This window comes from Propithecus coquereli, unplaced genomic scaffold (genome assembly GCF_000956105.1).
Source record: "Propithecus coquereli isolate 6110/MARCELLA unplaced genomic scaffold, Pcoq_1.0 Scaffold137, whole genome shotgun sequence".
In the NCBI taxonomy this organism is placed as follows: Eukaryota; Metazoa; Chordata; class Mammalia; order Primates; family Indriidae; genus Propithecus; species Propithecus coquereli.
Window position 1 is genome coordinate 2,284,575 of NW_012137969.1, and position 13,451 is coordinate 2,298,025.

At 47.9% G+C, this 13,451-nt stretch overlaps 1 protein-coding gene across 1 annotated transcript in view; it reads right to left on the bottom strand.

Annotated features, from left to right (window-relative positions):
- Positions 1-3,425: 3,425 nt before the first annotated feature.
- LMTK2 (lemur tyrosine kinase 2) overlaps positions 3,426-13,451 on the bottom strand; it is a 96,397-nt gene continuing 86,371 nt past the window's right edge. Inside the window, exons 12-14 of the mRNA XM_012638897.1 lie at positions 7,345-7,477; positions 6,880-7,122; positions 3,426-5,899 (exon numbers count right to left, since the gene is read on the bottom strand). Of these exons, the coding sequence (XP_012494351.1) occupies positions 5,871-5,899; positions 6,880-7,122; positions 7,345-7,477 (405 nt within the window). The 3' untranslated portion in view covers positions 3,426-5,870. The remainder of the gene's footprint in view (positions 5,900-6,879; positions 7,123-7,344; positions 7,478-13,451) is intronic.

Sequence of the window (13,451 nt, forward strand, 5' to 3'; positions counted from 1 at the left end):
GCCCACGCCCCTCTCTGTCCCCTGAGTGCCTCCTGAGCTCAGGTGACCTTTGACAATTTGCTCAGACCAACCAGAGATGTGCCCCGACTCTAGCTTAGGGCGGCCCCTCGCCCGAGGCTGCACTGCCTCCTCTTTGCCCCACGGACAGGCATGGCCTCCAGCCACCTCCCTCCTGTCCTGCTCTGGACGTGACACGCGCAGGGGCAACATCGGGGCAGGACCGCTGTGGACATGGGGCAGCTGTCGGAGGTCAGAGGTCGACAGTGGCCCCTGCGGCGGCCCGCAGTCCCACCGCGCGGACGGCCCCGGCAGGGGCTCCCGGTCCTGAGCCCCGCCACCCGTCTCCCCAGCCCCCACCCGGTCCTGCCTCTGAGCCCGTCCCGCAGCCCCACCCGGACTCACAGCTCCCGGCTTACCTGAGGATCCGGGCCGCACGCGCCGAGGCTGCCCACGGGGGACAAGGACACGTAGCTTTAGCCGCCCCGGGCGGGGCCGCAGACGCCTGTAAATGGACCCGCTGGGCGGGGCCGGGGCGGGGCCGGGGTCGGGGTGTCGGGGGCGGGCCCGCGGGCGGTGGCACCTGCTGGCGGGCGGGCGGCCCAGCCAAGCGCGGCACTTTCGGGACCCGGTGACTCGGTGGCCGCGCAGCCGGGTCCCGCCCCTCCCGCTCCGCCCCGTAGCCTCGCCCCCCTCGCCTTCCCCGCCCCGCCTCACCGTCCCCCCACAGCCTCCTCCAACCTGCAGCCCCTGCCCCGCCCTCCACGCCCTCCCCTCCCTCCACAGCCTTCCCCGCCCCCACATCCCCCCGGCAGCCGGCTGGGGTCGGCTGGAACCCAGGGCGCCCGGTGCGTGGCATGGCGGAGCCCGGGCCCATTTCGCGGATGAGGAGGCTGAGCCCTCCCTGGGAGCCCGCCCTGGCGGAGGGGAAACCCCACGACTGCACGTGGCCGTCGCACCTGGCCTTAGGGTTAAGGTCAGAACACCAAGCCAGTCACAGGAGAAAAGCCATCCTGCAATACTGGGATCTTAAATGAGCAGCGGCCACAGCCTTGCAGAGCAACAGCCCAGACTGCTTAGGGACTGGGGACGCGGACTCCGAGGCTGCGGGTGCTTTGGGCAGATCTCCGCTGGAGGCAGACAGCTTGGGCTCCAAACCAGCTCAGCTGCCCGCCGCTTTACTGGACCCCCGTGCCTCGGTCTCCACGCCTGTTACAAGTTAAAAGGGGCTAAAAGCAGCACTTTGCTAAGGAGTCACTCGGGACTGTAGCAATGTGGTGACAGGGAGTCTTTGGGCCAGTCTTGGTGCGGCTGGCAGGCCTGGACACACTCCCAACCAGCAGGACCAGCTGGAAGCCGGGTCTCTGCTCTATCTCAGGCATCTCTGAATGGGGACTCAGAGGTCTCCATCCACTCCCTGAGGGTCACACCGGTCTTGGAACTGCCCCCTTAGCCGTGGTTTTGGTAGGAGGCTGTTCCCACACTCTTGGCAGCTGGGTCCTGGAGGGAGGGACCAGGAGCGAGGGCAGGGCCACCCAGGCTTTGAGAGGCTGGTTTGGAGCTGAGATTAGGGAGGTAGCCTCTGGCCTAGAGCTCGCTGGGTCTGGGCCAAACGCAGACCACATAAATGAAAATGCTTCTGAAATTGTTCATTGAGTGCAAAGGCTTCGGATTACAGATTTGTTTCAAGGTAGCACCAACACCACATAAAAGTTTATAGTTTTCCAGGGATTATGCAAATCTTCGTGTTGGCAGGAGCGTGGGGAATTTAGGTCCGTCATGGAAAAGGGCACACAATCTCCAGAGGACCCAGGGCCACAGGCACATGCATGGCCGTGCCAGACACCCCACTCTTGCAAGGTCGGAAAAACATGGAATAAACGCAGCAACAGAGTTTATAAATATATAACTATATTTATTTTGAATATTAAATAGTTTTTAAATTACAAGCAATTTATTGAATCACACTATGCATCAATATACAGTAAAAATCTTACAATTTAAAAATGTACACAATTTAAACTGAAAGTTCATTAACTGTTATATTGCCGTGAACCTCTCTTGACTGTGTTAAAGTACAACGGGAGACCCGGTAGGTGTGACGGCCCCATCAGTCCTCCTCTGCAGCTGGAAGCGAACAATGGACACTTACACCAGGTCCCATCAGCAAGGTCCAAATCCACCCTCGTGAACCTGAACACTCAAACAGCACAAGTTTGAGCCACTCGAATTGATCTCAACAGGTTGTCGGTAATTCAATACTGTCAACACATCTTTAAGAATTTATTTATATACTAAAGAGAATTTTCTCTGTTAATAGCCAAGGCTTGAGCCAACCCCATTACTACTTAGGAATATTGTTTTTGAGACTTAAATCCGAAAAATTTGTGTACACCCATTCTTACTTTAAGGCTACTTCTCATAAGGCTAATGTTTTGAAGCCCCCATAACTGAAGCCCAACCTTTTGGAGTATAACACGTGGTTCCCTTCTAAATTTTCAGATACGGGCTAGGAGCTGCCTCCCTTCCCCCGGGGCCCTCAGGACAGACATGCAATAGGTCATTACCGCTACAAATACCCTATGGGAAATATGAATTAAAGGAAGAGGTTTTGGAAGGCATTTTATGGCAGCAAGACATACAAAGACTTTTCTGAGATAAACCCATTTCTATAGAAACAATCGAGCCTGTACATTTAAAAATAGAATGAATGCTGTGTTTTCAATTCAGTTTAGTTGAGGCTCTTTCACCCTTAAGATGAACAGTTTGTTACCCAGACACAGTCCAAGTCTCAGAGGGATCTGGGGGACGCTTTTTCTACACTGCCCTTTCTGGCTTATGACAGGGTCATTGAATTACACAAAATAGCATCTGCTAGGAAGGAAATGAAAGATTATTTTTATTATAGTACTTAAAATATACAAACTCCACCAAAGTAAGACCAATTAAAATCTGATAGATTCTGGACTGCACTCAAAGGAGGCCAGGAGATATCACTGTGAACCAGGTATTCTAACCTTGCCCCACGTCATCTAGAGCTGCGGTTCCCAACCTCCGCATGGGGACCAGGCTGCAGAGCTCCACTGCCCACCCCAACTCCCCACAACCCCGGTCCGAGGAAAAATTGTCCTCCGTGCAACTTAGGAATGGGGTGGGAGGCCACAGAGCAGGAGGTGAGCGGCTCACGAGCTTCATCTGCATGTACAGCCACACCCCCATCACCGCCTGAGCGCTGCCTCCCACCGCCCCCCACTCCAGTCTGTGGAAAAACTGTCTTCCATGAAACCAGTCCCTGGTGCCAAAAAGGCTGGGGACTGCTGATCTAGAGAATGCCACCCGTTTATTTCATTGCACAACTGATTAGAACAAGTACATTTTGAAAACCCACTACTGTTAACCAACTTATTTGTTAAAAAAAAAAAAATCAAAACTGAATCGAACAAAGTACATGCTGACATTTTAAAAATGGGCTGAAAATTTCAATCTACTTAAATTTCCTGTGTATTGCTTGAGATTTCAAAAAAACATGTTTACTCACATATTTATTATAAATATAAATCTTCCCTTCCATGCAACACCACTACTCTACCCACCCCCCAGACTCAATGTATAAAATGTTTTGGCAATTGTGAGAGTGATATAGACTTAAAATAAAATTGGGAATTATGTTGTTAAAATCTCCTTAATCATAGTGAAAAATGTACAATCCCAAAATATCAATAAATTTATCCTAGGCTGACTGTGTATGAAGACTATATATCCTATGGATCTTCTTGATTTTTACTCATTAAATCTGAACTCCGTAAGTCTATAATTTGGAAAAATGAGTACAGTCACCTCTCATTTCTCTGTCAACCAAGAGTGGCAGTTAGATGTAAAAATTCAGAAAACTCAGGAAGTCTCCATAGCAAGAAACTGTGAGTTATGACAATTTTGGCAAAATCATCTTCTAATGCCCTGTTAATTTTTTAAAAAAACATACGCACGTCACAAGAACCAGTGCTGTCTGCACAGCCCAGGAGAGCACACTGTGTTCACACCAGGCTGGGGGTCAGGGGACTCTCTTCATTCTACATTTTCTTGCTTTGGAAAATTATTGCTTAGTATAAAAAACTAGTGGAGCGAACCAGAACTGGTACTAAAGGTTGTAATTTGCTATATAAACTCTGGCCATGTCCACATCTGCATTTTGCACTAGAACCCGAGTTCCTCCGATTTACACTGGGCAGCCCCCGCCTGGGCCTGGAGAGCCGGCCCGGGGTTACACCAGGTCTGGAAAGCACATCAGCACCGGAAAATATCTGGGGTGAAGGGCCAGTGTGAGGGGGCCACGGGCCTGTGGACCCAGCTGGTACCAATGGTGACTCCCTCAGCACAGTATGCTGCACCGGCCACCGGAGGCTTCCTCATGTCAGGGCAGAGCTCACCGAGGGCTGGATGATGTCGGCCTTGCGCTGTGAACACCGGTTCCTGCCAACACCATGAAGCTGCACTGGAAACATCGGTCCCTTTCAAAGCAAGAGAACTTGGTGCCTAATGCAGAAGGGAAGGGTCCGTCCAGATAAGCCCTGGGGCCACACAGGGCCACTCAAGGTCCCAACCAGTTGGACGTGTCAGCTGCTGAGGCGCTGCCCTTGCCCCCACAGGTGCAGGCTGTAGTGTATCTCCGAGGCTACAAAGAGACTGGCCACACCTGGACGTGACTTGGAGTGGCTCCAAGGGGAAAATTCAGCTGTGGAGATTTTTTTAAAAAGCTCAAATCAACAACACCTGAAGTGTACAAACAATTAAACCATCCTCAACAACCAGAGCCCTCTGTGGAGATGCATCTTCCTCCGAGTCCTGGCTTCTGGAAGGACAGACTCACGAGAACACTGAAGCTACACAGCAGTCAGCCTCCTAGACACAGGCAGGAGGGCGAGGGCCAGGGCACCGAGTTCTGGGGTACACCGCCAGTCCATTTTTACCAAAAGGGTTTTTAAAAGTTGGGAGCTGGGGTGGGAGAATTGCACGGAGAGGCTGCAAGACCCTTCAGCTCCTCAGAGAGAAGCCTCATTTGCTGCAGAGAAACCACCTTGTAGACAAGAGACAAAAATGTGTTTGCTTCCATCAACACAACAGAGTGGTATTTCTGGACTCATTGAAAATATTTCCTATAAGAACATAAAACACTAACATTCAGAATCATTATCATTCATGAAAGAGTACCATATGTACAACTCCAACAATTCCAAGGACAGCATAACACTCAAAATATTTAAGCTTTACAGGTACCATGCAGAGCAAACTATAGAACAGAAAAAAAATCAAACTAGTGGGTAGCACCAGCTTGACCTGCCTTATTTTCCTTGAATAATTTAAGATTCTGTACAACATTGGAGACTCTTAACATTTATCCACAGTGCAATTACAGAAAGCAATTAGTGATTTCTTTAAAAGTAATAAATATGGCTCACTCGTGACCATTTCCCCAGTGCGTCCTCTGCCGCGCCCGTGCGGGGACCGGGTGTACAGGTGTAGACGCAGAGAACACCCACCTGGAGCACAGACACACCGGTGCCGCGCACGGAGGTGGTGTGGGCGCTTCCCCAGAACGACCACCATGTGAGCACTTCAAGTGTGAGAGCAGCCGCGGGTGCGCGGAGCTGAGGGACACCAGCTGCTGGGACACGGCCACGGCCACGCTCCCCACTGGGGCTCCCCCAGGGCCCCGCCTCGGACGCAGCGCAGGGCGTTTGCCTTCTCCTGGTGCGCTCTCCCGCTCTCCCAATCTCGCCGCAGCAAATGTGGAGGGGACGGCACTGCTTGGGCCGAGGACACGGGACTGCAGCTCTGGAGAGCAGCCTCCGACCTGAGAGCGCGTCGGCAGCCGCCTAGTCTTTTTCTCCGTCTTCACTGCTTCCTGTTCAGGGGAGAGGAAGCAACACGACAAAGCTGGGTTTTTAAAAACGATCATCACAGACTAAGAGTTTGCACGGTCTCAGAGGTGCACTGCAGGAAGTGGAACTGAAGCTAGTGCTTGGGTCCCAGCACCTGCCCGGGCTGCCCTGGCTCCCCTTCTAGCGGCTGCACCTGCCCGACTCTCCCGCGGACACATCTGCTTGGCTCCCATGGCAGCTGGATGCCAACACTCAGCACAGGGCAAACCTGCCCTGATCCACACGTCTGCCCTCAGACAGAGCGTGAGGGAACCAGTATTATCTAATCAGCACACGCGAAACACAGTGCAAACACAAATAAAAGCTCTTTATATTTCATATTTATTATTTGATCTGTAAACTTCAAATTAAAAAATGTACCTATTAACATTTATCTTTCAATCTAGTTATGGGGAAGCGAGGGTCCGTATGTAGAGACAGCACCACTTCAAATGGGCCCCGCCCAGTCACTCCCCTCGGCCCTCTGCTATCGCGCAAAGACCAACACTTAATGGCAAAATCAACATTCCCAGGGGCAGAGCCAGACGCACTTGGGCTCAATTCCAAACTCATAGGTCACGTGCTCACAGGAGCATGTGCCTCGAAGAGCAGCTTCCCTCTGGGAAGGAGGTGGGGAGGTTGGGGAAGGAAGATTAGCAGCAAAAGGGAGAACAGGGGGACACAGGGAAGAGGGAGACTTCCAACCTGGGGACATCCTAGTGACCCAGAGCTGTGGTGCCACCCGCTTGCTCCTGCCTGCAGGGCTAAGCAGTAACGAGCCTGGAGAGTGACCGAGGGCAGGGCGGGGGACGTGGCCCCCGGAGCATATTGTCAGGATTGTGGCTGTTTGACACAAACTAACCTGTTATCTACTCAAGTAAACACCATGGACACATCAGCTCCAGGAGTTCAGGGCATGTCCCCCCCACCCAACCCCCCAGGCCAGCACATACGCGCCTCTCACCTCCTTGCTCAATGTCCGAGTCAGTCAGGTGCGTGAGAGAGAAGCTGGCGATGTTGGCGGGGGAGATGGAGAACCTGGAGTAGGGCGCCACGTGGGGCCAGCTCTGCTCTGCGCCCCGGGCTGGCGGTGGCGGCGAGAAGTATTTTGACGTTTGCAGAGAAGGCTTGGAGCAGAGAAGGTTACTTGTTGTCTTTGACATAAAAGGGTCTGGGGAGAAGTCATCGTCCCATTCAAAGCCTCCACCTAGAAATAAAAAAAGAGAAAACCCTCCCTTTATCACTGCGCGATAAAGAAGAGAGGGAGCGCGAAGGCACAGGTGTGTTCAGCTGACAGATGGCAGAGCTGCTCTCAGTGTCGGGAAGGCATCATTTAAAGCAACAGGCGACATTATCCTCAAAAACTGTTTACATTATTCAAAGCTCCATTTTTCAGTTTATTTTAAAACTAATTAGTGAAGTGAAATACCTTCTTCATCCGTGGAGCTTTCGGAATTTATGCACCTGCTCAGGTAGGGTGGGCCTGAGGACGGTGCTGGGCTGCTCAGCTCAGGGCCACGCGCCTCTCCTCCGCAGGGCCCCAGCTCTTTGGTTGGGGTCTCCTGAAAAGCCAAACAGACACTATCAGCAAAGGCCTGCTCAAGGGAACCGGCCAGTGTAACCGCACCCGAGGCCGGCAGGTGCGTCTGACTGCTACCTGTGAAGTGTGCATCTTAGGACAAGGCTGGCTCCGGGCCTGGGTGGGGTAGAACAGACACGGAGCCCTGTCTCCCCCTCTGCCTGCAGCTCTGACACCTGGGCATGCAGGAAGCTGCTCTCTCAGGCCTCGGAGAAGTAAACAGCAGCAGGCAGACCGGAGAAGAATGCCGGAATTCAAAGCACCACCAAACCAGCACTGAGTTTGCCACTTTTCCCTCACACATCCACGGGCCTGGACTCAACCAAGCCCCAAATTCAAAGAGGGCGCTGGTTGTGGACAGGGAGCTCCAGGAGAAGCCTCTGGTTCTGGTTCTAGGAGCAGAGAGGGGGCCTTCTGACGCTCAGGAAGAGGATGAACCTCCAGGTTATTTTGTTTTCCTCTCTCAGGTCTCTCCCAGCCCCAAGCAATCCCAGGCGACAGGTGCCTGCAATCCTGAGGGAGCAAAGCCCCCTCTCCCCAAGAGGACTATGATCTCAAGAGTGAGGGGCACCCCTGCTGCTTTCTTTGCCCTCCACAGCCAACCGTCCCACCGCTTGGCTGCAGAACACCAAAAAGGGAAGGCCCAAAGAATCGGAAGTACCAGGGACCTTGCAGAGAGGGAGGAGCTGGTGAGGAACTCCCGGGGCTTACCCCTGAGCCAGGCATGGTAGATTTGACCCCAAAAACACACCAGTGCCTTGAAAAGTGAACTACAAGGGAGACCACCACCAAGCTCCAGCCTGGCCAGTGGAGGGGACACATGTGCGTGGGTTTGAATTAGCACAACGAAGGCTGTCAAAGGGGAACTGACACTGAAACCACAACCCACAGAAGGCTGGTTGGACCTTGTGGCCTGAACCCACCTGGTCAAGCCTGCTAAGACAAAAATAACATCTCTGTAGAATTTAAACAAGACAGAATCACGTAACATGAAGTGAGGCTATGAAATCTAAAATTACTTAGCATACAAAGAACCAGGAAACCTTAATTCACAGGGGAAAAGACAATCCACAGATGCCAATGTCAAAGAGCCACAGATGATGGAATTACCTGAAAAAGACTATTATAAAAATGCTCTTACAAGTAAAGGCACTCTTAAAATTAACGGAAATATACAAAGTCTTAGCAAAAGAATAGAGGGTGAAAAGAATGACAAAATGCAAATTTCACAGTAGAAAAATACAATAACTAAAATTCAGAAACTCACTAGATGGGCTCAATAGAAGAATGGAGAAGACAGAGGAATTAGTAAATTTGAATATAGAGCAACAGAAATTATCCAATCTAAACAACAGCAAGAAAAAAAATTGGAGAAGAAAGAAACAGAGCCTTGGGCCCTGTGGGACAACACCAAAAGGTCTAACACTGGAGTCCCAGGAGGCACGAGACAGAATGTGGTGCAGAACAAGCACTGGAAGAAATAATGGCTGAAAACTTCTCAAATTTGCTGAAAGATGTAAAACCGCAGATTCAAGAAGCTCAGCAAACTGGAAATGGGATAAACACAAAGAAATCCATGCCCAGATGCATCATACTCAAACTGCTCAAAGCTAAGGACAAAGAAAAAAATCTGGCAAGCAGCCAGAGATAAAACACATATTACAAACTGAACATCCCAAATCTGAAAATCCCAAACCGAAAATGCTCCAGAATCTGAAACCTTTTGAGTGCCGACATGATGCTTAAAGGAAATGCTCATTGGAGCATTTGGGACACTGAATTTTCAGATTTGGGATACTCAGCGGGTAAGTATAATGCAAATATTCCAAAATCTGAAAAAATCCAAAATCCAAAACACTTTTGGTCCCAAGAATTTCAAATAAGGAATAATCAACCTGTACTTCTAGGGGAATAATGATTTGAGTGCAAATTTCTCATGAGAAACCATGAACCCCAGAAGGAGCGATACATTTTTACAATGCTGAAAGAACTGTCAGCTCAGAATTCTATATTCAGAGAATGTATCCTTCAGGAATAAGTGTGAAATAAAGACAGTATCAGGTGAAAAAAAAACCTAAGAATTTGTTTTTTTAAAAAAAAAAAAGAACAAAAGAAAAGAAGCCAGGTGCAGTGGCACACACCTATAATCCCAGCTACCAGCTACTCAGGAGGCTGTGTCAGGAGATTTGCTCGAGCCCAGGAGTTCAAGCCTGGGCAACATAGTGAGCCCCATGCCCCCCCACACCCAGAAAAAAGAACACAAAGAAAAGCTAAACAGACTTATTCAGTTAGAAGGGAAATGATACTAGAAAAAAATCTGCAACATCAATAATGAACAAAGAACAACAGAAGTACAGTCAGCTCTCCATATTTAAGAGTTCCACATTTGCAGATTCAACCAACAGTGACTGAAAATATTTGGAAAAAATAAATACAAAATAATATAATAATTTAAAAATAGAGAAAATACAGTATAACAACTTTATATAGCATTTACATTGTATTGGTATTATAAGTAATCTCGAGATGATTTAAAGTATACAGGAGGATGTGGATAGGTTACATACAGACACTATTCCATTTTACATAAGGGATTTGGGCGTCCTCAAATTTTGGTATCTGAGGAAGGTTCTGGAACCAATTCCCTTTGGATACTGAGGAATGACGATAGAAACTATCTGGGTAAACAGTCATCCCTTGATATATTTGGGGGATTAATTCCAAGACTGCCCATGTATAATCAGATCTGCACACACTCGAGTCAAAGTCAGCCCTGCAAAACCTGAGTATATAAAAAGTCCGCCCTCCACATACATACACAGGTTTCCTAACTTATGAATACTGTATTTTCGATATGCATTTGGCTTAAAAAAAAAAAAAAAAAAAGCTGCTGTGTATAAGTGGACCCATGCAGTTCAAATTCATGTTGTTCAAGGGTCAATCATATAATACTATTTGTTTCCTCTTGAGTGTCTTAAAATATGTTTGATGTTTGAGCCCGCTATGGTGGCAAGTGCTAGCTATACTCAGGAGGCTGAGGTAGGCGGGTCAGTTGAGGCCAGGAGTTCAAGGATGCAGGGAGCTATGACTGAGTCACTGCACTCCAGCCTGGGCAACAGAGCAAGACCCTGTCTCTAAAAAAAAAATGTTTGATGATTAAAGTAAAACATATTACACTGTCTGATGAGTTATCAGTGCATGTGTATGTAATAAACAAGACAGTGTCAAGATAGGGAGGGAGGGTCAAAGGCCTATATGGTAGAAAGGTTTCTACATTCCATTTGAAATGGTAAAATATTGATTCTAAGTAGATTGTGAAAAGTATGTATACTGTAATCTCTAGAATAACCACTATAAAACTACACAAAGAGAAAATACACAGTAAAAAACACAATAGATAAATTAAAATGCAATACTAAAAATGTTCAAATTACCTAAAAGAAGAAAGAAAAGAGGAAGGAAAGAAATAAGAACCAGAAGAACGAACAGAATATAATGGTATACCTAAATCCAAACATAATAATTTATTAAATGTAAATGGTCTAAACATACCACTAAAAGATTTTCAGAATAAATTTTAAAAACCCCATCCAAGTATATTCTACCTACAAGAAATTCATGTCAAATAGAATGAGACAGGTAGAGAGAGGAAGTCTTAGGGAAAATTTAAAAAGTAATTTCAGCTGACTGAAAGTGAAAATACAACACATTAAAAATTGTGTAGGATGCAGCTAAAGGAGTAGGAAGAGGGAAATTTATAGCATTAAAATGCTGATATTAGAAAAGAAGGTCTCAAATCCTAAGCTTTTAAGAGTCTACAAAAGAAAAGCAAAATAAATCCAAAGCAAGCAGATGAAAGGAAACAATAAAGATAAGGCAGAAATCAATGAAATTGAAAAGAAAAAAAAACCAATAAAGAAAAAAAAATCCACGAAACCAAAACGATTCTTTGGAAAGATCTACAAATCTTTCTTCCAAAAACTGTAAGAGAAAGAAATACTTCCCAACTCATTTTCTTGGACCAGCATTACTCTGATACCAAAACCAAAGACAGTGACAAAAACAAACAAAACAAAACCAACAAAAATACCTGGGGGGAGCCCAAGGATGTTTATTCCTCAAAAGCTCAGGAGGGTAAGCATCGTTACCAACTACTTTTGCCTCAAGAACAGTGTATCCAAGAAAAACAATGTAAGAGCTAAAAGTCAACCAGATGCTTCAGATTTTAAAGGCCCATGCCAGAGGCTGCAGGGCTGGGTGGTGAAAAGTTCAGCGCAAGTCCTGGCACCACTACTCACTGGGCCTCTATTCCTCTGCAAGGTCTAACTTCTCTGAGCCTCAGGGTCCTCTCCGTAAAGATGCATGACAACCACCCCTGCATGGGGAAGAAATACAAGAACTTGTGTATAAAGGTGTCAGCACCAACAGACTGTTCACCAACCTGGCTGTGATTTCATGAGAATGTTGCTTCACACATAGTAAGTGTTGTTTAACTATTCGCTAAACTAACAAATTAGTGACACAACCAAGGCACAATGCTGCCGAAAACCCACGAACACTCAGTAAAAACTCTGCAGCTAAGATACTTAAACTACTTAAAAACTAAACTACATCAAAAAGCTCATTAAGTTACGAAGTAGGAGCAAGAGAAAACCATCAATCATCAGCTTGGAAAGGTTGGTAGCTGTCGCTCCAAGGCAAACTGCATGAGACACATAAGAAAACTAATTTTAGATCATCAGATTTTCAGGATTTTACTCTGGCCTTAAGCCACTTTCTGACTTTCTCTATCACACTAACCCCTGGGTCAAAGCCTCACATCTATTAGGTGTGTCTCGCATTTGATCTCCTGTCACTGGCATACCCTTCATGACTCTTAATCTTTTGCAATTCTGTCCTGTCTCGTAAACCCAGCAAACAAAACGTGACATGCTCCACAAAGAAGCGCTTGTGAGTCCAGCCTCCTGGAGCCCCAGGAGCTTCCTCTGCCCACTGCCTCCCCTGGGGCTGTGTCCATCTCACTACTCCAGCTGGACTCTGGACTCCCGAGCAGCTCACCAAACAGTTTAAAGTTCTGTCCCACCTGTGGATCGCCCCGACCAGTGCAGAAATGTAACTACAATTCAAATTCACAGAGATAGTGGAGAATGACCTACTGGGATGCACTGGTAACAGAACACAGGTGACCTCTTCTCCCTTCCACTCTTTGTAGAAAATGGCACCACACCTTCCTAGGCGCCCTGAGCTCAGAGGTTCTCGAGCTCAGATGTGTGTAAGAAGCACCACGGGAAGGAAAAGAGGAAGGCAGCCTCCTGGGCCCTCTCACAGATTCAGGTTCCAGGGGTCCAGCTGAGCCCAAGAAGCTACCCTTCTTTTTTTAAATGTCCACCTCCCCTCAATATATGCTGTAGTACAAATGTGGCTAATTTAAGGATTTTTTTTGAGAAACATCATAAACATAAAAGTGAACAAAACACAGAAAAACAACAAAGCATAAAGTACCGTGCAACAGAAAGGGAGACACGGATCTGCCAGGAAGGAGGTGGAACCGTGCTCAGGACACAGGGCTGTGGGCCTGAGAGGGACTGTGCTATGCAGGGGCTGAGAGACCAAGGTCTTGGTTCCAAGAACTAAGAGAAAGGGGAGGGCAAGCGCCATGAAGGAGATACCAAGGACTCCCACACATTTTGGGATGTGATGGGACCCCATCCCTATGTCCCACAGCTGAGTTTACTCACAATCCAGCTGATGCAAGAAGCAAATTAAAGGCTACAAAGGCTGGTAAAAAAAAAGAACATTAAAAAAATGCCCAAATTATAAGCTGTTAAAGGAGCTTAAGCCTGTGCCTCTGAGCAGGGTACACTAACTGTCTGCTCCAAGCAGGCAAAGAGGACAGGGGCAAGGGACAGGCCAGAAGGACCACAGACTCTCCTGCTGTGCGCACGTCCCACCCTCCA